Source organism: Ursus maritimus, unplaced genomic scaffold (genome assembly GCF_017311325.1).
Source record: "Ursus maritimus isolate PB19 unplaced genomic scaffold, ASM1731132v1 scaffold_6, whole genome shotgun sequence".
NCBI classification, from domain to species: Eukaryota; Metazoa; Chordata; class Mammalia; order Carnivora; family Ursidae; genus Ursus; species Ursus maritimus.
Window position 1 is genome coordinate 28,932,412 of NW_024426774.1, and position 25,510 is coordinate 28,957,921.

A 25,510-nucleotide genomic window follows, 5' to 3' on the forward strand; every position below is an offset into this window, starting at 1 on the left:
GAATAAGGTCTACACTGTCTATGCCTACACAAAGAAACAATCTAATCTTACATTTGTATAAATAAGTTAATATAGTCTTAAATATTAATGAATATATTTAAGAAGGCTCCAGTGACATTTGTTTATAGAAGTTTGTTTATAGAAGTCCTATGTTTGAACCTTTACCTAAATCCCATAATTTTAGTTAATGTTCCAAATAACAGAAACTATGTTCTTACTAGAAAATGTACAGAGTTCAATTAAAACCATTCTTATAGCCCAAACATGCAGTAAAATGAAGCAAAATAATATTCAGACCTTCACAGAATCTTTGGCTTTTTATTTAAGAATCATGCCAAATTTCTTTTCAATAAAGAACGTCCTTATTTAACTACTCATGTTCATTTTAAGCAGAATTACATGTAATTGTATGACACATGATCCAAAGAGCAAAACAAAATGCTTCAAACAGCTATTGAATTTTTCACACTTGCTCTATCAATTAAAAATACACACTTAAATAGATATTTTTGAAAGGAAAGATGAGTTACATTATTATTAAATACACAAATGGTTAAGAAAACATTTACTTCTAAAAAATTTGAGGAATTTATAGGATTTCTAGGTCACCAGGAATGAATTTCACTTTTTCAAGATTTGAACTGAATCTACAAAAGATGATCTTTTGTGAAGTTCTAATAGTAAGTAACTGAGCTTCAAGATATTAAAATCTGTATTAAACCTATACATTTCAAGGAAATAAAAGTACCTTAAAAATATTCTTAAAATAATCACAAATAACTCTAATCCCTATGGGTAATCTTCTACCAAACTAAATTTCAATTTTTTAATTAAACTTCATAATAAATTATTTCTGTAGCAGTATCTAAAATTGCGAGTATCTCAAGTGTCACCCATAAACCAAAAATATCTGATAAGAACTAAAATTTTAGCTAAAACCCTTTCTAGACAAAATACTTACCCAATCATTGCTGTCTCTTTAACTTCGGCCTCTGTGCCATTTATAACTGAATCCTGATTTTTGTCATCTTCCCTGTCAGTGACATCACTTGAAAAGCCCAACAAAGCTCGCACTCGTTTAGATTTCACATCTAGAATGGTATCTGTGTAACCCACCTCCTGTAGATACCTGCGTGTGAAGAAGATCCTTACAATTCAGTCATATTGGAATCAGTATTCTATAACTTAATATGTAAATAAAAGTATTTCTTTAAATTCATTGCCTGCGTAAGACTTAACAGTACAGTACTATGCTAGTAAGACTTGCTAATAAATAATCTTCCAGCTGCAGATGGAGCTGTCTCTTGCAGTACCAGCCTCTATGGTCACTGAAAAAAATCAAAGAACTATACAATACACCATTCATTACATTTATCATAAGAAGAAGCTGGTCCTTAATATACCTAATAGCACATTCTTTCTTCTAGGCAGCAAACTCACTCTCAGATTCTCACAATAGTAATTATTATAACCACTAGGGTTTGTTTTTTTTTTTTTTACATTCCTGATATATTATCGAATCAACTGTTTGAGATCTAGAGAGGGTTTTTCTAGCATATTTGGTTTCCTCCATGACATACATGAAGATATATTCCAAAGAGTAATTTCTACAGAACGGAAGCCTTTATCCTAAGACAACTCTAAAATAAAAATAGCCCACAATTCAACTGTGGATGTGGGATGCCTGTGTGCACGTGGGTGTGTGTGTTACAGAGAGGCAGCAGAACAGGAAAAAAGAGAGCAAGATCTGGGTCTAAAGCCCTTTCTGCCGCTTTCTTCCTGTGTACTTTAATTCTCCTCAGCCTCAGTTTTCTTCCCCCTAAAAGCGACACACCTAGTACAGTGGGCGGCACACGGAAGGCACTCGATACCCACTAACAACAAGGTGACCAAAATGACCAAAAGGAACATGAAAAAAGCAAATGTCATTACTAATGTCATTAACAAATGTGACAAATATTAGGCATGAACCTATAAGCAAGCATCAAGTCTATGAAATTAAAGAGAAAATAAAGGTGGATAAGATAACCAGTCTGAGGTCAGTTTACTTCAAGATCTGGTATTAATAGATTTCAGCTCAAAGACATGTTTCACAAGAATATGGGACCCAAATGGAGTAAGTATATCTTATCAAACCAAGATACTCATTTTTCAATACTATCCAATATTTATAGAAAGGTTTTGATTAAAATTTGGATAATAAATGTTTAACTTTCTTGAATTTAATCAGTTCTTCTTATAAACCAACAGAAAGGTGTTATGTTTTTCTGTTCTAAACAAACATTTGATATATACCTTTCTTTGGCAACAAAATCACATTACAGGTAACTTTTTCAAAAACGCTCTTTCTATGGTAAGTCGGCTTTACTAAATAGCTACCTCCTTATTCATTGACAAAATGTCACCTTTACTTTAAAAGGGCAGATTATGAGTCTTTTGAAGTTTTTGAAAATTATCTCTCAGATTGCTTACTACAATAACCACTTCTCATAAAAAAGAAAATGAGCACTTTAAAAACACATTTATGAAAAAAGAATGTATATGTCATATTTAAGACCAAGGTGAGGGCACTATGAAAACCACTTATTAAATGTTAGTGAATTCTCATTTTTTTCCCTAACATTGAATAGATAATACATAAAAGGAGACATTTTAATATGCTCTTCCCATAGTCAAAAGGAATGGCTGGCACAAATCCACTCTGGAAACCATTGGTGTAGATTACTCACAGGAAACTCAAAAATCCAAAAACAGATAAGTAAATTTCATTTTAATGAAGCACAAATCAGAATACCAATTTCAAATGTGATATGCAAGGATCAGGCAGTGAGCTGGTTAAGTGAATTTAGCTTACCACCTGACATCTGAACCTCATTCCAGCTTTGTTTCCTTTTAATAGTCTCAAATACACATTTTATAGGAGAAAGTACATGTTAGTGCAATATTTGCAAATTGGGAAATTAAAAAAGTTCTTCAATCTATTTAAAATAGGAAGTTTAAAAACATAACCAAAATTACATCTAAATATTGATTAGACTTACATTAAGACATACTTATGTTCAGGTATAAAAGATGCAAAAAGTAACTTTAAGGGTAAAGAATTCTTTTTTTTTTTTAAGATTTTATTTATTTATTTGAGAGAGAGAGAAAGAGAAAGCAGAAGCAGGGGGCGGGGTAGAGGAAGAAGTAGGCTCTCCGCTGAGCAGGGAGCCCAATGCAGGGCTCGATCCCAGGACCCTGGGATCATGACTTGAACTGAAGGTAGACACTTAAATGACTGAGCCACCCAGGCACCTCAGAATTCTTTCAAATGTAAACATAGTGTATATTAAAATTTAGAAGCTTAAAAGTACACTCTAAGTTAAAATTATAAAAAGAAAATTTATTCTTGGTAATTCTTATGAATATTTAATGAAAAATAAATTCTACCACAGGGGGAAAAATGTTTACTATGAAAAAGGAACAATAATTCAATTAAGCTTTTTCATACCAGCAGTCTAATGATAAAAGAGATAAAATTATTCTGAGTTGAAAATGCCAAAAACAAAATACATACATATATATATATATATCTCCTGATGGAAACATACTTTTCTTTGTTTGGCCACGGGATACTTACTGTCTGAGTAGTTGTCGACCTTGTTTCCACATTAACTGGCTGTTTTGCTGTGGCTGTACCTCTGTTTCATTACCTTCATCTGGAAAACATTAAATCATAATAAAAGTGCTTTGTTTTATTCATTAAATGGCATCTCAATTCATAGAATATGTCCAACGAAAATTTATAAGACGAAGAATATGCAAAACTACACTGTAAGGTATGTTTTAGGACAATGTATATTGTTTTTTTAATCTAATTTCCATAACAAAAATTATAATATAGATTATTGCTACTAGATTCCCCTGAGTGTAGCAGAACTAAAATAAAGACATTTTCCCAATCTCTAGTAGCCTGATAATTTTCGTCCAGGACAAAGACCTATTCAAATCAAGTCACACAATAAGAGTCAAACGAAAGTATTATGGAGCACCACATCAGAGCTAGAACAAAGCACTCAGGAATGATGACAGAAAAGCCAGTCTGGTAAAGAACAGATAGGGAAGAAATAATTTCAATCCAAATCTATTTCTTTCACTGGTTATTAAATGAAAACTTCAAATATTCTTTTGAAGACATTCTTTGAATGAAAACCACCTAAGCCTTGTAAAGCTTAAATTCATCATTTGGTAGAAAGTGAATACTTTCAAGAAGATAGTAAAATAAAAAAGCCTTCTCTGTGATAAATCTGGACTACAGAATTTCCAAATTATACTCTGACTCAACTTTAAAAATACAAAAAAGTTCACACTTTCTATCAGCCCTTGATCAAACTGTAAGAAACCGTGATCTTTTACAGGGTTTTATTCAAGTGGAGATGTAAGAGAGACCGGGAAAATTTGTTTTATGATATTTGATGTTAAGCATTTACTATGTTCCAGATGCTGTGTTAAAAACACATTCATTATCTCTTTTAATCTTTACAACCTCAAAAGATAGGTGTTATTACTATCCCCATTTTAAAGATGAAAAAAATGAGTTTTACAAGTTGTACGATTTGCAAGTTAGAAACACAGTTGTAAGTGCTGAAATCACGTCTGACTCCAGAGCTCACATATTTCCCTCTACATGCTATCACTACAATGATAAAAAAATTAAAGAAATATGTAAATAAGAATTAGATCTTCCATTTTCATTTTTCTCCTAAAATAATTAGGCCAAGCTCTGTGATATACCAAAGAAACAGCAGTAGACCAGACTGTGGAGGGAGGATTAAGTTACCTCAAAAAGGTAGATGACCTCAGAGGGTATACTTTTAAAAAAAGGGCAAAAATAATCTCCCCATACTAAGGAAAAACAACACACATCTTGTTTCCATTGACTCACAAATTCAGGAACTATGGTTCACAAATGGTTCCACAAATTCAGGAATATACTATGGTATGTTCTAATATATATTAAGTCAAGTAAGCTATACTTGCCAAGTAAGAATACTTAAACTGGCATTTCGAAAGACTAAACATTTCATACGGGAAGGAACTCTAATTTCCCATCAGTATAGGCCTCTCTATACCATCCTCAGAGATAGTCAACTGCCTTTGCCTACTTTGGCAGCTAGTGATGTTACCAAAGTGTGACACATACACTCAATGGAATACTACTTACAAGGAACAAAGCACAGATACACACCAACATGAACGAACCTCAAATGCATTATGCTAAGTGAGAAAAGCTAGACTCGGAAGGCTGTATTTTGTATGATTCCGGGATTCATATGACTTTCTGGAAAAGGCAAAACTATAGGAACATAAAACAGATGAGTGGCTGCCAGGGGATTAAACTGGGGACAAAGGGGTTGACTACAAAGGGTAGTAGTAACGAGACTATATGTGTTTGTGAAAACACTAAAAAGGTAAATTTAACTTATGTAAATGATACCTTAATAAAAAATAAATTAAGTCAAATCAAATAAGAATGCATCTTCGCCCTCCTTAAAAAAGTGTATTCACATATTGAGATAAAATCTGACTCCCTGGGTATGTTTTTTGAAAAAGTCTGCAGTTAAAAGAGGAAAAAAAAAACTCTTGTACACGTGAACTTGATTTTCCCCACATTTCCTTATCCAAGCTAAAATTCCCAGTTCTCTCAATCAACTCTCAGATTCACTCTCACCGTATCAAGTTTAAAAAAAATGACATCATACAAAAGTGAGGATTTTAAATTGGTAAGAGTTGAACTGCTTGGTAATATAAAAGTAGTTGACTAGTACTTCCAGTCAAGTTGGAGTAACATGGACCCAAATTTACCCTCCTGCTTGAAACAACTATAAAACAAAATAGATGAAATCATGGTTAAGACCTGGATGTCAGGCAACAAAGGACAATGATCCCTGAGAGAAAGGAAGCACAGAGGTGAGCCCTGTGATTACTCCAGCTTACTGCCTTGACAGAGTTTCTAGATTGTGGCATAGGGAGGAGGAACAAAAACAATATCTGAGGAAATGATGGCTGAAAAGTCCTAAACTTCATGAAAACTATAAACGCACAGATCCAAGAGACTCAGTGAACCCCAAGCACAAGAAATACTTTGGGTGGGGAGCACCTGGATACTTCACCAAAGTACATTATAATGAAATTGCTTAAAACCAATGGCAAAATGAAAAATCTTAAAAGTGCCAGAGAAAAAGGTCAGATTCTGCATACAGAAAACAGAGACAAGTTTGACAGAAGATATCTCATCAGAAACAATGCAAGCAAGCAAGCAAAAGACTTTTTCAGACACAGGCTGAAAGAACTCATCAGCAGCAGCCCCTATTACAGGATATGTAAAAGTCCTCGAGGCAGATGGACTACCACAGCAGAAAACATGGATCCACACAAAGAATGATGAGCACTGGAGATACAGACTTCTTATATTATTTAAACTTCGTTAAAAGAAAATTGACTGCTAAACAAAAATAATAATGTAGTGTGTGACTTACAACATAATAGAATCAAAATATGTGAACAACTGCCAAAGAGAGGGGAAATCCATGGTTACAAGGCTCTCATACTATAAGAAGTGGTATATTGTCACTTAAAGACAGACTGTGGTAAGTTAAAAAAAAAGTACACCGTAAACCCTAAAGCAACCACCAAAATAGCAAAGAGTTACAACTAATAAGTCAGCAAGAGATAAAATAGAACCATTAAAAAAAAAAACAAACTAGATTATCCCAAAGAAATCCATGAGAGGAGAAAGGATCAAAGAACAGACTGAACAAAGAGAAAACAAACAGCAAAGGGGGTAGCTTTAAATCCAACCATATCAATAGTCACATGAAATGTAAACGGTCTAAACATCTCAATTAAAGAATTCGTCACTCTGGATAAAATATTCTATTTTTAATATGTAACTGGCTTCTAATATTAAATAAAAGAAGCTAAAACATAGAAGATAAATAGATTTTAACATAACCTGGGGTAAATTTTCCTAAGGTAGAAATGTAAAGGTTTGGATATAGAACAAAACAGGGGGGAAAAAAGTTAGAAGGGAAACTAATTTTATAGTGAAAAATGTCTCAGAAAATGTCTGGATTGTCAGTTTTAAAAAAAAATACCGTAAATGGAGAAAAGAGCAAAGACTAGAAGAATTCCTGCTTCTTTAAAGTTTACCCTGTTTGGATACACCACCTTCTACCCTCTCCTAGTCACTGTGCTCATCACTGTCACCCATGAATCCCTGGATAACGCTCAGAACCAGGCTTACATGCTTCCTCTGCAACCAAACGTTTACCTCACCTTGAGCGAAGTTAATATTCACGTGGGTGATCCACTTCAGCCTCCCCACAACCACCACCCTCTCTAGCTGTCATACCTTAGAGCTTGTCATTATGAAGAAAAGACGCAGATGCAAACTCCCTCTCTGAGCATATTCTCAGCCTCATATTCCCACCTCACTCGTTCTTTCATTGAGTTGGGACCTTAGACCAGGGGCCAGCAAATTACAACCTGCAAGTCAAATGTGGCCTGTCATACTCATTATGTGTTGTGGCTACTTTCATGTTCGGATGTCAGAGTTAAGTAGCTGCAACAGAGAACATATGGCCTAAAAAGACCAAATATTACTATCTGGCCCTTTACAGGAGAAGTTTGCTGGCCTGCCCCAGACCACAGCTTATCACCTCACTTTTACCCATTAGCCTCCTTTTGTCTTCACTTCCTTCCCTCTCTAGTTTTAGTTCACAGTCTATCACTTCAATTATTCTTTAGTTTATGTCTTCAAATTTCTTGTCCCTGTGGTCTCTCCACTAATTCAATGAATTCAACTATGAACTATTCTCATTCTATTTAAGTTTTACCCAAGCTGTCAAGTGTGCAAACCAATGCATCTATATAAACTCATGATCACACCCTCAACTGGACCCCTTTCTCAATCCTACTATTGTTATCAGTTTGCCCTCCTGTTCATTATTATTTTAAACCTTCTCTACTTTTCTTAAACCTGTCATACATTCTTAGCAGGTAATCCAGTCTTACACATAAAGCTATCATATTAAATCCCCATGACCAAAGTGAAACCCAAACCTACACATCCATCACCTAACTTCTACATTCTTCTTGGGAACAATAAAAGACATGCTCCTCCCACCATTCTCCAGCTAATTCAGAATCCAACCTCTGTGCTTCTTCAGATATCTTCCTATTCTGAATATCTCTTCTCTTTCCATTTTATTTGCTCTTCCTCTAAGAAACACATCACACACACACACACACATTCCTTGACCCCAGGTACTCTTTCAGCTATCCCTCTCTTTCACCTTCACAATCTAAGCTTCCTGAAAGATAACAGCACTTAGTCTTCATTTTCCACTCATGTCTTTGTTTCTACCTTACCTTTCTCCTAAAACTGCCGGCAGTAATGGCCCACGTGTCACTAAATCTTAAAGCTCTTTAGAACCTCTGGCTACTAATCATAGTGCTTTAGAGTCCTTACTTCTGGAATCCCTCTCTTCTCCTGGTTTCCATCCTACCATTAAGATAATTCTTATCATTTCCTTTTCAGCTTTCTACTCTTCTACCGGTTTTTTAAGTGTTGCCATTCCTCAGGGCTCCAATCCAGGTCTTCCTCTCACTCTGAATATAGTCCAGAGTCGGGGGGCGGGAGCCTCTTCTTCCTCTCCAATGACCTGAGTGCCTTTGGAACCATGTGCTGATGCCTCTCAAATCCACACATCAAACCCATACCTCCAGTTTGAGCTCCAGACCCACAGCACCAGCTGTCTGCCAGCCATCTTCACTTGAGTGCCTAACTAATAAAACCAAAAGTGAAGCCATCATCTTCCAAATCTACTTCCGGGACGCCTGGGTGGATCAGTCCTTAAGTGTCTGCCTTCGGCTCAGGTCATGATCCCTGGGTCCTGCGATCAAGTCCCACATGGGGTTCCCTGCTCAGCAGGAGGCCTGCTTCTCCCTCTCCCACTCCCCCTGCTTGTGTTCCCTCTCTAGTTGTCTCTGTCAAATAAATGAATAAAATCTTTAAAAAAATCTACTTCCAATCTAGTTTGGAGAACTAGAAGTGTGGGGGTCATCTCTGAATGTCCCTTTTTTTCATCCCCTACATCGAAACTAGAACTCATTCCCCTCTCTCTTCACGCCCAGTCAGTGCCTGTCAAGGCAGCCTTCCTCATTTAGCCAGGAGGCTGCAACAGTCCTCTCAGCAGTCTCCCCATCACCGATCCAGCTGCTCTCTGATCCACATGCTACACTGCTGCCTATGGGATCTAAGAGAAATCTGATCCTTCAAATACCTTCTCAAAACTCTTAGGATAAAATGTAAATTCCTTAATATATTTTTACAAGACCCCTGTAACATACTTTACCATCTGCTCTCCTCCCCTTTCCCCTGCTAACTCTCTAGCTGCATCTAAAAACACTCCTTCCCCCCCTTTCTCTACTAGCCAGTTATTTTATTTCTCAAATGTACCAGATTCTTCCCTCTTTCTCCCACCTCGCATTCAGCAAATATTTAGTAAGTTCACTTTCCCTGGCCAATTCCTACTTGTCCATAAGATGTTAACTTTAAACACCATTTGACTCCTTAGGACTAGATTTGGTTCCCCTACTACTGTGTTCCATAACACCTATTATTACCTTCCCCACTATGCATGTCATTTTACTGTAATCACTTTTTTCTTACCTTCCCTGTAAAAATCCAATAGAGCATTGTTATTTTATTCACTGAATTTGATACTGGGTCTGACAAGCATTACATATTTAATATTTGTAAATAAACAGTGAAAGATCAATAGATGGAATCATACTAGGTACTAACCATGTGTTGTATACTAAGAAAATAAACCTGAAAGTGATGAATTATTTCCACTATTTTCCCAGTTTCAGATAAGCAGCAGCGCAATCTCTGACAGATTAATATCACAAGTATTTAAAGTGTCAGGGCAGAGTTGAACTTACAAGCATAAGAGTCAAACTTTTTCTAGAACCACACTGTTTACTTATAAACATTTTGTATATGTTGGCAACTAGACCTTTATACTCCTAAAATAATGTCCAAAAATAAAGAAACAAACTTTTTTAATAAAAAGGTCCTGATCAAATCACTTCTGTGAACCAGACAAAATACTTTCAGGAGCTCAATTAACAAATAGTCTAAATTTAAAACATCTAAGTGCATCTCAAGTCAAAAGGACAGACACCAAAGTAAGACAGAACAATTTAAAAAACAAAGGGAAAAAATATGCCAAAGATCAACTGATACTGCTCTAAATCTCAAGGATTCAATATTCAGCTGGGGAAATGTGTTAACATTACTACACTGAACTGAACTTTAAAATCGGCAGCACATTCAGAACTTATAAGGTTTTTTTCATACATTGTCAAATACAGAAGCAGTGTGGTAAAATGGGACTAATATGAATTTTGGACTCTATAGGTATGGGGCAGGTGGCTGGCTCAGTCAGAAGAGCATGCAACTCTTGATCCTGCGATTCTGAGTTCGAGCCCCACCCTGGTGTAGAGATTACATAAATAAACAAACAAACAAACTTTAAAAATATATGTATGAATGTTGGGAGTCATTAGACCTGGGCTCGGATCCATATTGCCATTACTTAATAGTTGTGTGACCTTATGCAAGTTTCTCCACTTCTCGGAGTTCAAATTTCACATAGGTAAAATGAGAAAAATATCATCTTTATGAGCAACTATGTTAAGAATTAAGGTCAACATACATAAAGCCCCCAGTACAAGGCATATATTTCAGCAAATGATATAAACAATAATTGATATCTTCAGATATTTGATCTAGAAATTTGATCTGAAATCATGTCAAAACATACTCATTTAAAACATAACTTTTGAACTTTTCTTACTATCGGTTATACCTACTAATAAGTCAAATATGTCTATATTCCTCAATATCTGATTGTTTACAAAGTGCTATTTTTGTAGGGATGAAGAGGAAGGTAGGAGAATAAAAAAGAAGAAATAACACAAGAAGATAATAAATGTTTCAGCTGTTAAAAGATGGCCTGGCTGCAGAATCTTCTGTGTGTAAGAAAATCCAAAAACAATTTTCCACCTGCAACTGAGGGATTAGATTGAAGGGATCAGGAACTCCCTGTATGTGAGAAGAAATCTCTGAATTTCATTGTTCCTTCTCTTTCTCTCAGAATTTCAAGGGCATGATGTGTACTGCACATCTCAAAGTTCCCATTAATACTGGGAAACCCAGCAAGAGACAGTTATGTTAATGTGTTACCCCATGAATTCTGATCCTTCCAGAAGTGTAGAACACAAGCAGAAAACGGGGAACTAAAAGAAAGGGTAAGAGGAAAAAGGAAGGAAGGTGATAGAAAATCATCTAAATAACACTAAATGATTAGTGCTAAAGATAAGTCAGAGAAAATCACTAATTTGCAAATAATTAGAAATTAATTTGCAGTTATAAATATTGCTGCTACAAATACTAATGTCAACTTCTTTTTAATCACTTAAACTTCCTTTAAGATTGGCTTACCAGAATCATAGCTTGGAGGCTTCATATCTCCCTGATTCAATTCTGTCCCATATTTCAACTTGTGGTATTTGGCTCTAACAAAGAAATAAGAAAATACAAACCATCTTAAAACATATTTAAATGAACTTTAGGATATGTAACAGGAGTAGTCATCAGTACACAGCAGTCCTGGCTACCTTTCAAAATAGCCTTCCACGGTGTCAAAGTGGTTATCATTATTTTATTGTTGTTATACCATCGAGTGCCATTATAACAGATAAAAGAGTAACACTGGGAACCATAAATCTTTCTATAATTACATATAACATTCTAGTTTCTAGAGTATTCAAATTGTCTTGATGATTGCCAAAGTACAATTCTACTATCAAAAGCAGTAGATAAATTTGAATTATGAAATAAACTGTTAGAAGGCTAACCTTTCTCAAAATTGATGTATTTAAAAAAGAAAACTCATCTAATGGTATGTACATACAATGGAATATTATGCAGTCATAATATTAAAAGGACGAGATCTTGCTATTTGTGACAACATGGATGAACCCAGAGGGTATCATGCTAAGTGAAATAAATCAGACTGAGAAAGACAAATACCAAATGGTTTCACTCATATGTGGAATCTAAAAAAACAAAACAAATGAATAAACAAACAAAAGGCAGAATCAGACCTATAAATACAGAGAACAGAGAATTACCAGAAGGAAGGGCAGTGGGGGAACAGGCAAAATGGGGGAAGGGCACTGGGAGATACAGGCTTGAGTTATGGAATGAATAAGTCACAGGAATAAAAGGTATAGCACAAGGAATACAGTGGATGATACTGTAATAGTATTGTATGGTGACACATGGTAGCTACACTTGTGGTAAACATAGCATAACATGTAGAGAGATTGAATCACTGTGCTGCACACCTGAAACTAATGTAATATTGTGTGTCAACTATACTCGAAAAAATGTTTTAATTCATCTATAATACTCTGTGCGTTGTCAGGCAATTACGATTTACCAAGTATGCATTACAGTAAACAATTCAAAGGAGGGAGGGGGGACCAGCTCTAATCACCAGTGTTGAGTAAGATATTTCAATAGGAATGAATAAATTTCTTTTAATAGTCAAGATATCCTTTGCCTTTTCAGGAAGAACTCAGGAAGAACTGTGAACAGAAATTCTTATCTATTTCCCTTTCAAAGCTAGCTGAATGTAATTATTTCTGGCTAACCTGATTTCACCATTTCAGAATTAACAATCTGAGACCAGAAAAATAATCCAGATAAAGTAAAAATTTTAAAGGTCAACCAAAAATGGCCATACTTATGTAATGTATTTATACATTCTGACTGGTTTGTTTCCCCAAAATATTGAGACCATTTATAATAAATATTAAATGTAATAAGGTTAACAACCTAATAATAGTAATAATAATTTGAAAAACTGAAGTAATAAAGCAATAAAGAAGAAATAAGGGGATAATATAGCCAAATTTCAAAGTTAATTTTTTTTATAAAAAAACTAATTGAGCACTTAACTTTATAGAAGTTTTTGTATCTCAAGAAAGGTATAAAGGAAATGAAAATTATTTGCTCAAACGGGCAAAGTAGTGGAATTCATATTATTTTACAACAGAAAAATCAAAGTTTATATAGAGGAGGATCTTAAGAAAACCTATGAAAATTATAGTCAGCTGATGTTCTATTTAAGGTAGGTAGCGAGTATATGAGTATATTATGTATTAGTCTTTATAAGTTTTGCATATGTACAAAATGTTTTGTAATAATATATACCCATTAAAAATAAAAAAGAATATTTGTTTTATAAGTGTGTTTTATATATATATTTCATATGCATAGAAGATTTCTGGAAGAATACATGATACGTAAGACATTAGTAAGATTTCCTTTGGGAAAGGAAAGCAATACATAAGGGAGATCATATTGTGTTATTTGGTTAATTAACAACATGAATATATTTCTTCTTTTTCTAATTTTTAGTAAATACTTTTGTTCCAAATTAACTAGAACATCTTTTTCTCTATTTCCAATGCTTCTGTTAATCACAAAGATTTCGTCACCAAAAACATTTCCTAGTCTATTTCAACGTATCTGTAATAATGTTGATTAGAGAATAAGATTTATAGCCACTTAATTTTATTTACAGTTACCAGAAAGTAAACAAGGTTCTTAACATAATCATCAATCTTCAGATTTTTCATCTACCATGAAACAAAGTAACAATACCTCCTAAAAGTCAAATAGCAATTGAAAGTAACTGGTCTGAGGATGGAATAAAAGTAGCAATAAAATATTACGGAGTTTATAGATAGATAGATAGATAGATAGATCTATGAATAGATATATATACATATGAATGTGTATTTGTGTGTGTGTATGTGTATATATATACATACACACACACACAGAAAAACATTTCTATACACAAAATACTGCACTAGAGTGCATTCTAGTGGTCTTGGGGAAAACTGCAACAGAGTTTATATAAAAGGGGAATAGAAAATATTCTTTATAATGTATGTAATAAAAATAACATACTATGAACAAACATTTCATAAAAAATTAGACAAAGTAGGGGCGCCTGGGTGGCGAAGTTGTTAAGCGTCTGCCTTTGGCTCAGGGCGTGATCCCAGAGTTCTGGGATCGAGCCCCACGTCAGGCTCCTCTGCTAGGAGCCTGCTTCTTCCTCTCCCACTCCCCCTGCTTGTGTTCCCTCTCTCGCTGGCTGTCTCTGTCAAATAAATAAATAAAATCTTAAAAAAAAAAATTAGACAAAGTAAATAAAACTGTTGTGTTTACCACAGGATGTGTTCCCTCAAAGCAGGGTATCCCTACTAAACTGTTAAATTCACTGAAAAATAATTTAGTCCCAGAACCCTTCTTAACTTAGTAACATTCCTTTTGAAGCCAACATGCCAAATACCTTTCTCACTCATATTGTTTCCCATGGTTTTAACACTTCATCTCACTGTGTTATCTACCAATCTTCTTATTCCCTTATCTTTTTGTCTAACTGTGACTATAAAATAAATAGCAGATCTTACGCCTAGGAACTCTGATACATAGCTAAGCCTCCCAACTGGTCTTTACTGGATAAAAGAGCATAAAATTTGTATAATAATAAAGAAGTCCCATTATAGCTTTGTTTCAAAGTCTATTATTATGTATAATATGCTAGGAATATAACATAGCATCCCAATCACATTTTAAATGTTGATGCTAAAAATAATTTGATGAAATCAATGAACTGTTTCTGAATTCTTATAACATGTCAGGATTGTATTGGCTGCTGGGAATAACCTGCAATTTGTAGTCAATTAGGGTGGAGGCAAGGAGATGCTTAAGAGATAGAAATTAAAATACGACAGCACACTGTGATAAGAGTTATGAGTTATATCAAATGTTATAGGAATTCAGATAAGAGATTATCTAATTTTGTCAAAGGTGGTGTCAACGAGAACTACCAAAAAAAAAGGTAACATGAAATTTTAGCTAAACCTCAAAAAACCAGTGGTTTTCCAATCAGACGAATAGATTGATGAAAAGTATTTCTGTCAAAAGAAAAAGGTGGGAGGGAATACATCATGGGTCAAAAAAACCCCGCGTGTGTGCATGTGTGCATGTGTGTGTGTATACAGGACTAGAAAGGGGCCGGGCTGTAAGAGGTTTTTTCTAAGATTTTTGAAAATAGCTAGATATTTTAAAGCAGGGATATAATACCTGTATTTCAAAAAATGAATCCTACGAATGTGGAAGATGAATTAGAATATGGAAATATCAGAGGCAAGCAGGACATGTTGGTTTTTACAGTAGTGCAGATGAAAGAGAGAAATGGGGAAAAATGGAATGTTTCAGAATTTTATTTTATATAGTATTTAATAAGGTTCTTCAGTATAGAAGTTTCTGAGTAAATCTTAAACATTACGTATTCTTGAAAAATTAGATGTAAATTTGCTCATTTTGCATACTCTATCACACTTTAAGGAATGCCTTGATAAATTCATGGCTAGGCGAGTAATCTTCCTGTAATGTTAAGGATTCAGTTTCACTTAATTTTGGATCTTTTTAAGTGGGACTACTTAGAAAATCTGTAACACAGCAATTCCAAATCATGATCCTTACACTTAGGTGTGTCAGAGTAAATGACAAGATGTCTAGAATTTGCTGTTCTAAAATAGATAAAGATGAAGCAAGACTGACAGGAACATTAACTGTTGAGGCTTGGAGGTGTATATAAAAGATATTAGTCTCTCTACATTTATGTTTCAAACTGTCCTCAATAAAAAAAAAACTTCTTAAAAATTCTTGGCTTAAAGCTTTAGAAAAATAATTTCAGAATCAAAAGAACTGAAATGTTCTAGAACTCCAAAATTTTTAAAAATTCCTGGCATTAAAGCATTAGAAAAATAATTTCAGAGTTAAAGAACTGAAATGTGTTAAGAGCTCTAATCCACAAATAAATGCTTTTTTATTCCTTATTACACTTATAGTGTAATAGTGCCATAACATCAGGAATAATCTCAAATCATTCCATAAATTTCAAAAGATACAAAATCAGTGACTTTTCCAGAATTCCATTAGTTAAAAAAAAAAAAAAAAAAAATCTTCCCTACACCCAGCCAGTTATCTCTTCTGTTCTTCAAAGTCAAACTACTTGAAAAAATAAGCGACTGTATCTGTCTCCACTTTATCTGTCCTTCTTAGCCCTCAATCCCCTGGGATCTGGTTTATGTTTCTGCTACCTCACTGAAACCATTCTGGCAAAGAGACCAGCAAGCTCCTACCTGGCAAATCTAGATGACTACTTTCGGTTTACAACTTACTTGGAGTATGTTTGGCATCTGCAACTGTCAAACTCCCACCTTCTTTAGCTTGCTTCCAATATACTGCTCTCTCCTTCCTTCTCCAACCATTCCTTTGATGGCTCTTCCTCCCTCTGCCTTTTCCTCAAACATTTCCATTTCCTGTGGCTCCAGCTGATTCTCTCTTCTCCTCCCATAACACTTGTTCTGCTTGTTTCAACTACTCCTATAACTTTATCCACAATATTCATGGTTCCCAAGTATACCTCTAGTCCTGAGTCCCACTCCCATACCTGCTTTTCAACCCTTACTTCTTAATCTTTAATTCATTTGATAACTTATAAAACTTTCACTCAAGCCAGGAACCTGGGAACCATTCTTGAATTATCTTTCTTCCTCATCCTCTATACCCAATCATCTCTAATTTTCATGGATTCTATTTAAAATGTTTCACAGCTGATGCCTCCTCTATTCCAGCAGCTACCATGTTATAATTTCTCATCCTAGACTATTAGACTCTTCCTGCTTCTATTAACAGATCTTTCCAGTCCATCCCCCATAATGAAGTCAGGGTGATCTTTCTAAAATCTATTTCACACTATTCCATGCTCCTTTTAACTGCATCACAACTAAATACAATATATATTCCTAGACTGGATCCTAAACCAGGAAAAAAAAATACTATAAAAATCATTACTGGGATATTTGATGGGGAAAAAAATGCTATAAAGATCATCACTGGAACATATGAATATATTAGATAATAGTGCTATATCAACATTAAATTTCCTTATTTTGATAGAGTTGTAATTATATAATGGAATCTCCTTGCTATTAGAAGATACACAGTGAGGTATTCAGGGGCAAAGCGATATAATGTCTGCATCCAAGTAGCAAATAATTCAGGAAAAAAGCAATGTGCCTACAGAGTGAACATACCAGTAAATATAGCAAAATGTTGTCAACTGGTAAATCCGGGTAAAAGGCATGTAGTACTTGAAACTACTATTAGCTTGAGAAATCTCAGAATAAAAGGTTTTGAAAAACTTTCAATGTTCCCTATTATATGGAAGGTAAAAGTCTGAACTCCTTAGTTAAGTTCTCCATGATCTGGCTCTTGCCCACATCTACCATTATCACTTATCAAATCATAACTAACATCCTACTCTCCACACACAGTGACTGCAAATTTCTGTAACACACCAAACTGCTTGCTTTGTTCCCTGTCAAACGTATCCCCTCTACTTTCTGAACTTTGCCTATCTGGCGAACACCTTATTTTTTATGATGCTGTTGAAGTCTCACCTCCTCTCCAATTACATCCTTCCTTCTACTTCCACCTTCCAGACCCAAATAACCACTCCCTTCTTTGTGACCCCATTGTACCCTGCACAGACATCTCCCATAGCACCTATCACACTGTACTGCACTTTTGTGGTTTACAAGCGTGTTTCTTGCTACTCTGAGCCCTTAAGGGCAAGGACGGTGACCTATGTTTATACTCAGCTCCAGCACAGTGCTTAAGTTGGATGGATACATTAATGAATATGCTTAATGAGAAGGGACACACTCATACACACACACACACACACACACACACACACACACACATATAAAACATCCCTGGTTACTTTAGTATATGTATATTTTAATTCTTCTGTATTACACAGACTTCAGAATCAGACAGACCTGAGGGATCTGAATCACAGCTCTATTACAACTTTGCAACTCTACTCAAGTTACTTCGTTTTTAAGCCTCAGGGCCTGGTACACAGCAGTTAATAAATAGCTGCCATTATTAATGTTATCATTCTTTCTCTTCGATGATGCCTCTAATTAGATTGCTTAAAATCTCAAATTTTCCCAAATTGCATGCTTTTAAAAGTAGCTTCCCTCCCCCCATCTCTCCAATACAGCTTTCAATCAACCTCTCAAGCAATAAAAAGAATCATCTATTTTTTTACCAAGAGGTCAGCCCGTTTTCAATTTCTTGCACCATTCAAAAATCTCTTGTAAAGGTGAAAACAAGTTCTAATAAAATTTAATCTGATTCTTAATATTCACAAATATTATCTGTTAAACGGTATTTTATGGCAGTTTTGCAAACAGCCCACTCATCAACTTCAAAGAAATGAGAAATACATGTGATCAAAACAAGCAAAATGGAGAATTTCAATATTGCCTATCGAGTACTCAATTATCAGAAACAAAAAAAAATTATCTAAAAACAAAAAATCCAAAGACTACCTGTTAAAACAAATAAACTTATAATTCATACTAAAATTTCCAAAATTCACATCTATGACCTGTTATCCTTTACTTGTGACCTGAGCTTAGTTACTTGAGTATCTCAGACACTAGCAACCCAGCAAGATAAGATTCACTCTGGAGAGATATGAATAGCTGATAGCAAAGAAACAAAATATCCAAAAAGTCTATAAAAAGAGAAAAAGATTCTCAATACAGTCTACATTTTTTCCAAAAAAAACCATCAAATTGAATAGTATTAGTTGATGAGGGAGTAAGCACCACAGAAATTTCCTTTACAACTCAAAAACAATTTTAATTCCATAAAGAAATGGATAATGACAGCTCAGAAAGCATATAAGTTTCTTATATGGCCAGAGGGAAAGTGTTGTTAAATTTTTTTTAAAAAATCATATAAATCAGTTTATTGGTCATGATTAAACATTCCCAAGAACATTAAATTAACATATTACAATAATTTTTAAATGTGCATTACAGATACTATTTCCTGAATTCAAAAGTATTAAGTATTAAAATTTGGATTTGTTTTAGGATGACAGAAAAATTACTCCAATCTTCAGAGAACATCATCTTCCATTTCACTGAATTACCTTTCCTGTTTAAGAGCATACTCCAGCATTTTGATCCTCCTCACAAGATCCTTCTTCAAAATTTCTTGACCCTTTCTTTCCCCCTGAAGGAAAGCAATCTGGGCCTGAGTAGGGAAAAGAAAGACAAAAGTAAGATTAAACCAAATAAAAAAACCTTTTAACCCAGCTGAAGAAAGAAACTTTGGGACATAGGACACTTAGATGCAAATATGTTTCCTTTTACATATGTGTCACAAGGTATGTAAGTATATAGAAAGGCACTGATGGCAAGAGGAAAAAAAACAAATCTTTTCTTTAAATATGTATTTTACTTCAGATCAGGGATGTTACAACAGGTAGACCATATCCTCTAAGAGTCTATAATCTAAAACAACCAATATAAATGCAGACATATGCAAAGTGTACAGTATAGTTTGCTCAAGTGTTTGTGGCATTGAGGGGGCTTCTCTTTTATAAAGAGTGAAGATGGGGAAAGGGAGAAAGTAAAATCCTGAGTTCTTGTAATACCACTGTGAAGTAACAGTTCTCAGAGCTTCACCACATACGTAAATCTTATGATGGATTTAAGATTGTCTTGAAAGACTATTCTGGACCTCCCCTACAAACAATAAACAGCTGCCTTTTCTCAATCCCCACCTTTCACCCCACTCCCTTTTAGGAGATTTAATATGCAAAAAAAAGTGAAAGTTCAAAAAAGTAAAATCAGAAACTACAGCCCTCCATAGGTTCCTGGCCCCTTCAAAGAATATTTAAAGAAAAAGAAAAAAAAAAAAAACACTACATTTTAACATGTAAACAAACCATAAAACTTTTGTCTTCTGAAAAACAGCTAGGCAAGAGTGGCTCTCCAGAATATCTAAAAAGACATCTAGAATTAAAACAGTATCTTCCATTTAAGGAACTGAAACTATGTTGCAAACACTAACTTGTTAAAGAAACTCATAACACCACTAAGAATAGGGCAGAAGGGATTTAAGGACCCTCAAGGATAGCCATCAATTTCACTATTCTCATATGCCTTCCCCTTCCATTTTTATTACATTAACGCAGATAACAATGTTATTTATATTTCCACAGTGCTTTCCATTTAAATAAGCAAGAACTTATATTTAATGATGACCTTACCACATCCTTAAGAAACTGTGGATTGTCCAACTAAAGTTTAGTGAGTGAGCCACTGAACTTACTTCTACCGTTTGAATAACACTCCTTTCTATGTTTTCAGTACCATATTGAACATAATATCCAATTTACCAAGCATCTTATAATTTTCAAGATGTAAGTGCTGTTTTTGTTTTCATTTCAATAAGCTCTTAAAATTGCAATTAAAAGGATTACTTTTTCTTACTGAATTAAAAATAGTCCAAAAACAATCATATACACAGAGGAAAAGACATCAAATATCTATACTACCCAAACTTAATGATCACAAAACCTTTTGAAATTACGTATTCTGCAAGGAGATCATTATTTTATGTAAGCATAATAATACAATGCATTTAAAGCTGACAAAAAATGAGGGGTGCCTGGGTGGCTCAGTCAGTTAAGCTTGCAAATCTTGATTTCAGGTCAGGTCATGATCTTGGGATCACGAGATCAAGCCCCGACTCAGGCTCTGCGCTATCTGCCCCCCCCCCACTCACCCGCTAAAAAAAGTAATAATAAAAGCTGACAAAAATTAAAGTCTTGTCAAAAGGATATGACAGCTCAACCTGTTTGACCAAACAATGCTTTCGCATAGAATTCTATACACTCTTCAAAATGGCTTTAATAAAAACAATAATCTAATCTGCATAATTAAAGTAATAAAATCAATGACCAATTTCTTCCTCTCTATATCCTTTGGCTAATTTTGTATTTCTGCCACCATCATGGTTCCTGGATGATTCTGAAACTTCAGCCCATAATACTGGAAAGTCTACTGTGACTCATTCCTGAACCCACCAACTACTCCTTGTGTTCTCAGTACACTTGCTTCCTGATCCTTCTACCAATTCACATATTGGATTAGTTAAATACTTAATAAAAATAAAAGACCTAGAACTGTTTAAGAGGAAGATTACAGAGAAGATGGAGCTGCCTAGAAAGACAAAAAAGAATAATAGTACTGGTGATATTTCTTGGGGATCACAGAACACCTCTGTGATATTTCTGTCAAAGATGCAAACCTGAAATCAATCAAAAGGAAATACCAGGCAAATTCAAGTTGAGGGACATTTTACATTAACTTTCTCATAATATTCAAAAGTGTCAGGTCGTAAAAGTCAGGAAAGGCTGTTTCAGATTGAAGGAGATTAAAAAGACATGAAAACTAAATATAATACACAATTCTGAACTGAATTTGGCTATAAAACGACATTATTAGGACAAGTGATGAAACACGAATAGGGTCTGAGGATTAGAAGGTAGTAATATATCAGCGTTAATTTCCGATTTTGATGGTTATATGTGGTTACATAAGATAGTACCTGTTTATAGGAAATAAACACTAAAGTATTTGGTGGGAGGCAACAATCTATCAAGTTGGCTGGCAACTTGCCCTCAAATGGATCAGGAAGAAAAAAATTCTGTGTATTATCCTTGCAACTGTTCTGTCAATATAAGATCGATTTTTTTTTAAATTTTGAAACAAACGCTATGCCAACTCCCTTAATATGATAAAACACAAAAAATTCAAGTCAAAGTCAGCATCACGTATAATGGAGAAACTCAAGAAGTACTGACAATCAGGAACAAAACAAGGATGTCTATTTTTTGCCACAAATATTTAACCATGTTCTGGAGGTAGTGGCCAATGTCATCAGTCAAGAAAGAAAGAAGTTTAAAAACAGAAAAAAGAAAATAAAATTATCATCATTTGCAAATGGTATGAGTGGACAACAGGAAAATCCAAAGAAACTGACTATACAGTCTTACAAAAAAAAAAAAAAAAGAGGAATTTTAGTAAAGTGGCTACATATAAAAATAATAAATTAAAACCCATGAGCTATAAAACAGTTAGTGGATATAATGAAAGAAAACAATCCCATTTACACTAACAAAAATAAGCTGATTAAAATAAAACTTCCAAGGAAAAAAATAAAAGCTAAGCAAAGAATACAGCACATGATAATTCTAGAGTACACATGGAAAAATAAGCAAAATAAACAAATTATTTAAAATCCTTGAAATATTTTAAAAGATATTATTCTACAATCAACCTAAATGGTGGTACTGATTCATGAACAGAGAGCTATGGTATGACAATCTAAACACAAACCCAAATATATACAGAAATTTAGTATATGCTAAAGGGGACACTACAGATCACTGGGAGAAATGTGGGTTATTCAATAAATGTTGATGGGCAGCCACCTGGAAAATATTTCTCACATCCAAACAAATAAGAGAACATCTTCAAAGAATCCCAAAGCATTTGAAGAAAAGGGAGGATATGTCCTTGTTCTAATAATCTCAAGGTTAGGAAAGTCTTTTTGAGAATAAGATAAAACCAAAGCCATAAGAGACTAATACATTTTATCTCAAAAAAATATTTACATGTATATGGCGATTAAAAAGTTGCTGAAAACCTGTTATGAGAAATAAGACAATTCTTTTTTGACAAATGTCAAAACAAAATAGGAAATGCAGTCATCACAAATCACAAGAGTTTTGTTTTTCTTACTATATTAAAAGCACTTACAAGTCAGTAAGATAAAAATAGACATGTTCATAGAAAGTAAATACAAAAGCTCAAAATATTAAAAAGATGTTTAATGTCTCATGAAAGAAAAATACCAATTAAAACTATAATCAGATTTCCCCTTTTACATCAGACTAAATTCAATAATGTAATAAAACAATATACTGGGGAAAAAGGCATTTGTATGTTGGCTGAGGTGATGTAAATCAGTTTCACTACGATGGACAATTTAGCAACATCCATCGACTCCGTAAATGCACATACTCTTTACTCAGCAATTCTAATTCTAGACTGTTACCCTTCAAATATATTTGCACACATGTGAAATGATATACTGAAAGAATATACACAAAAATGTATGTGTAATTCAAATGTTCATCCATAAGGGACTGGTTAAATAACGTATGAATACAACTAGTGGAAAATCAGGTCCTCAACCAATATCTATTTAAAAAAAGGAAGAAAGAGTCAATCTCTTAAATTTTTTCCCTCTGGAAAACTCTAGTCAGAAAATTAGAAACAAGGGGCGCCTGGGTGGCGCAGTCGTTAAGCGTCTGCCTTGGGCTCAGGGCGTGATCCCGGCGTTCTGGGATCGAGCCCCACATCAGGCTCTTCTGCTAGGAGCCTGCCTCTTCCTCTCCCACTCCCGCTGCTTGTGTTCCCTCTCTCGCTGGCTGTCTCTGTCAAATAAATAAAAAAAATCTTTAAAAAAAAAAAAGAAAATTAGAAACAAAAGATCTTAAAACACATGTTCTTACAGACTAATTTCTTCTGTAAAAACCACCTGAGTCTAAAACATATAAATCTCTTTACTCTTTCAAAATAAAAAGTAAATCCCAGATAAAGATTTTTCTAATATGGTAGGATACTGTTGCTTGAATTGGATTATTTAACTGAAAAGGCAGGAGGAGGAGAGACATCAGGGGAAAAACGACTGAAAGAAAGAAGAGAACGGAAGGGAAGGGAAGGAGGGAAGGAGAAAATAAAAAGTGGATACATCTATACAAAGGAATGCTATGTGTTTGTTACAAAGGAGACCGCTCTAGATACACTGACATAGAACAATTCCAAAGATAGATTAAATGAAAAAAAAAAAAAAAAGCTAAACACAGAACAATGTATATAGTTTGCAACTGTTTGGTTTTTAAAAAAAGATAAATATACTATTATGCGTCTATGTATAAGTAATAACTCTGGAATGATTTACAAACATGTAGTCATTCTGAATGTCTCTGAAGAAAGTGACTAGGTGGCTGGGAAAAAGAGGAATAGGAATTAAAACTACCTTTAAATATCCACATCCCTCCTTACACCCTCTGAATGCTGTACCACAGGCATGTTACTATGCATTAAAGACTCTTAATTGAAAAATGTGAAGACAATTACAGCCAAGCAAATTCATTCACTAGATCTGGCTCCACAAGCCACTAGTTTGTAGACTTTGTCTTGGCTGTTTTAATCCAACTACATCATTTTTACAAAGGAGAAAAAAGAAGCAACAAGAGATCGAGTAGTTTATGTCCCTAAAGAACACAGCATTCTCACAAATGAACTAAGATGACAGTCCAAGACCATGAATGAATCACCACTTGGAAAACTCAAGACACACAGGCAACACAGTGGGAGTATCAGTAACAAGGATATGATAGAAAAACGCATGGTCCAAAGAGCTCCTTAAAAGTTCTCCCTGCACATCACTACAACAGAATTCCTTCTGAAATGAGACACAGTTCTCTAGATAGAAAGCAAATATACTCCTAGCCTCCAATACTGTACAGTAATAAGGAATAGTGATGAATTCAGTTATCTAATTTTTTATTTTATAGCTATACTTCTCTATGAACTATTCAGCTATAATTTGCCTAGTTTTTAAAAACTCTTGCTTCTGCTTGCACGAATGTCACCTCAACATTCTCAGAGAGTGAATTCTTCTGAACTTTCCAGAGTTCCAGGAACAAAAGATTAAGACATGCAACCAAAATCTTAAGAAAAAAATTAGAAAAATGAAGTAAATTCAATTTGATCAAGTAGGCAAGGTATAAAAATAGCTTTCAAGTGTTACAAATAATATATTTTTTTAAAATTGAAGTCATCACACATCCATTTATCTGTACAAGGAAACCTAATGGTAATAGCACATACATTTGAAAAGAAAACTTTGGAATTATCTTCAGGGAAAATGAATGTTAGAACTTTCACGATGCCTTGTAAGATTTTCACATTATATACCTAAAATTAGGCCTTCGTTTCCTAACCATTAGAAATAAAAGAGATAAAAAGAACAATTGGATATTTTACAATTTGAGTCTACACGGTAAACAAAAATTAATTTTCGTATTATTTTTCAATAACAATTTGTCAAAAGGATATAGATAAGGAATATAAATCTGTCCTATCTAAGCAGGTTTATCTGCATATGCAGGAATATCTAATAAATTATTTCAAATGTACCAATTTATTGAAACCATTTAAACTATTTTGCACTCCAAAATTAAAAAGGGCTCAAATTCAAAACTGAAATCACTGAAAAATACATTCAAAAAAGAAAAAATACACAAAATATTAGTTTGGGTCGGGCACTTTTCAGTTAGTTCTTGGTCATCTGCTA

The 25,510-nt window shown here is 34.3% G+C and overlaps 1 protein-coding gene across 2 annotated transcripts in view; it reads right to left on the reverse strand.

The window, feature by feature from the left end:
* The window catches only part of STRN (striatin), an 89,674-nt gene that overhangs the window by 40,272 nt on the left and 23,892 nt on the right, over positions 1 to 25,510 (reverse strand). For both annotated transcript variants that reach the window (XM_040623098.1, XM_040623097.1), the window contains exons 2-5: positions 19,221 to 19,324; positions 11,555 to 11,628; positions 3,620 to 3,698; positions 962 to 1,129 (exon numbers count right to left, since the gene is read on the reverse strand). In XM_040623098.1, coding sequence (XP_040479032.1) covers positions 962 to 1,129; positions 3,620 to 3,698; positions 11,555 to 11,628; positions 19,221 to 19,324 — 425 coding nt within the window. The remainder of the gene's footprint in view (positions 1 to 961; positions 1,130 to 3,619; positions 3,699 to 11,554; positions 11,629 to 19,220; positions 19,325 to 25,510) is intronic.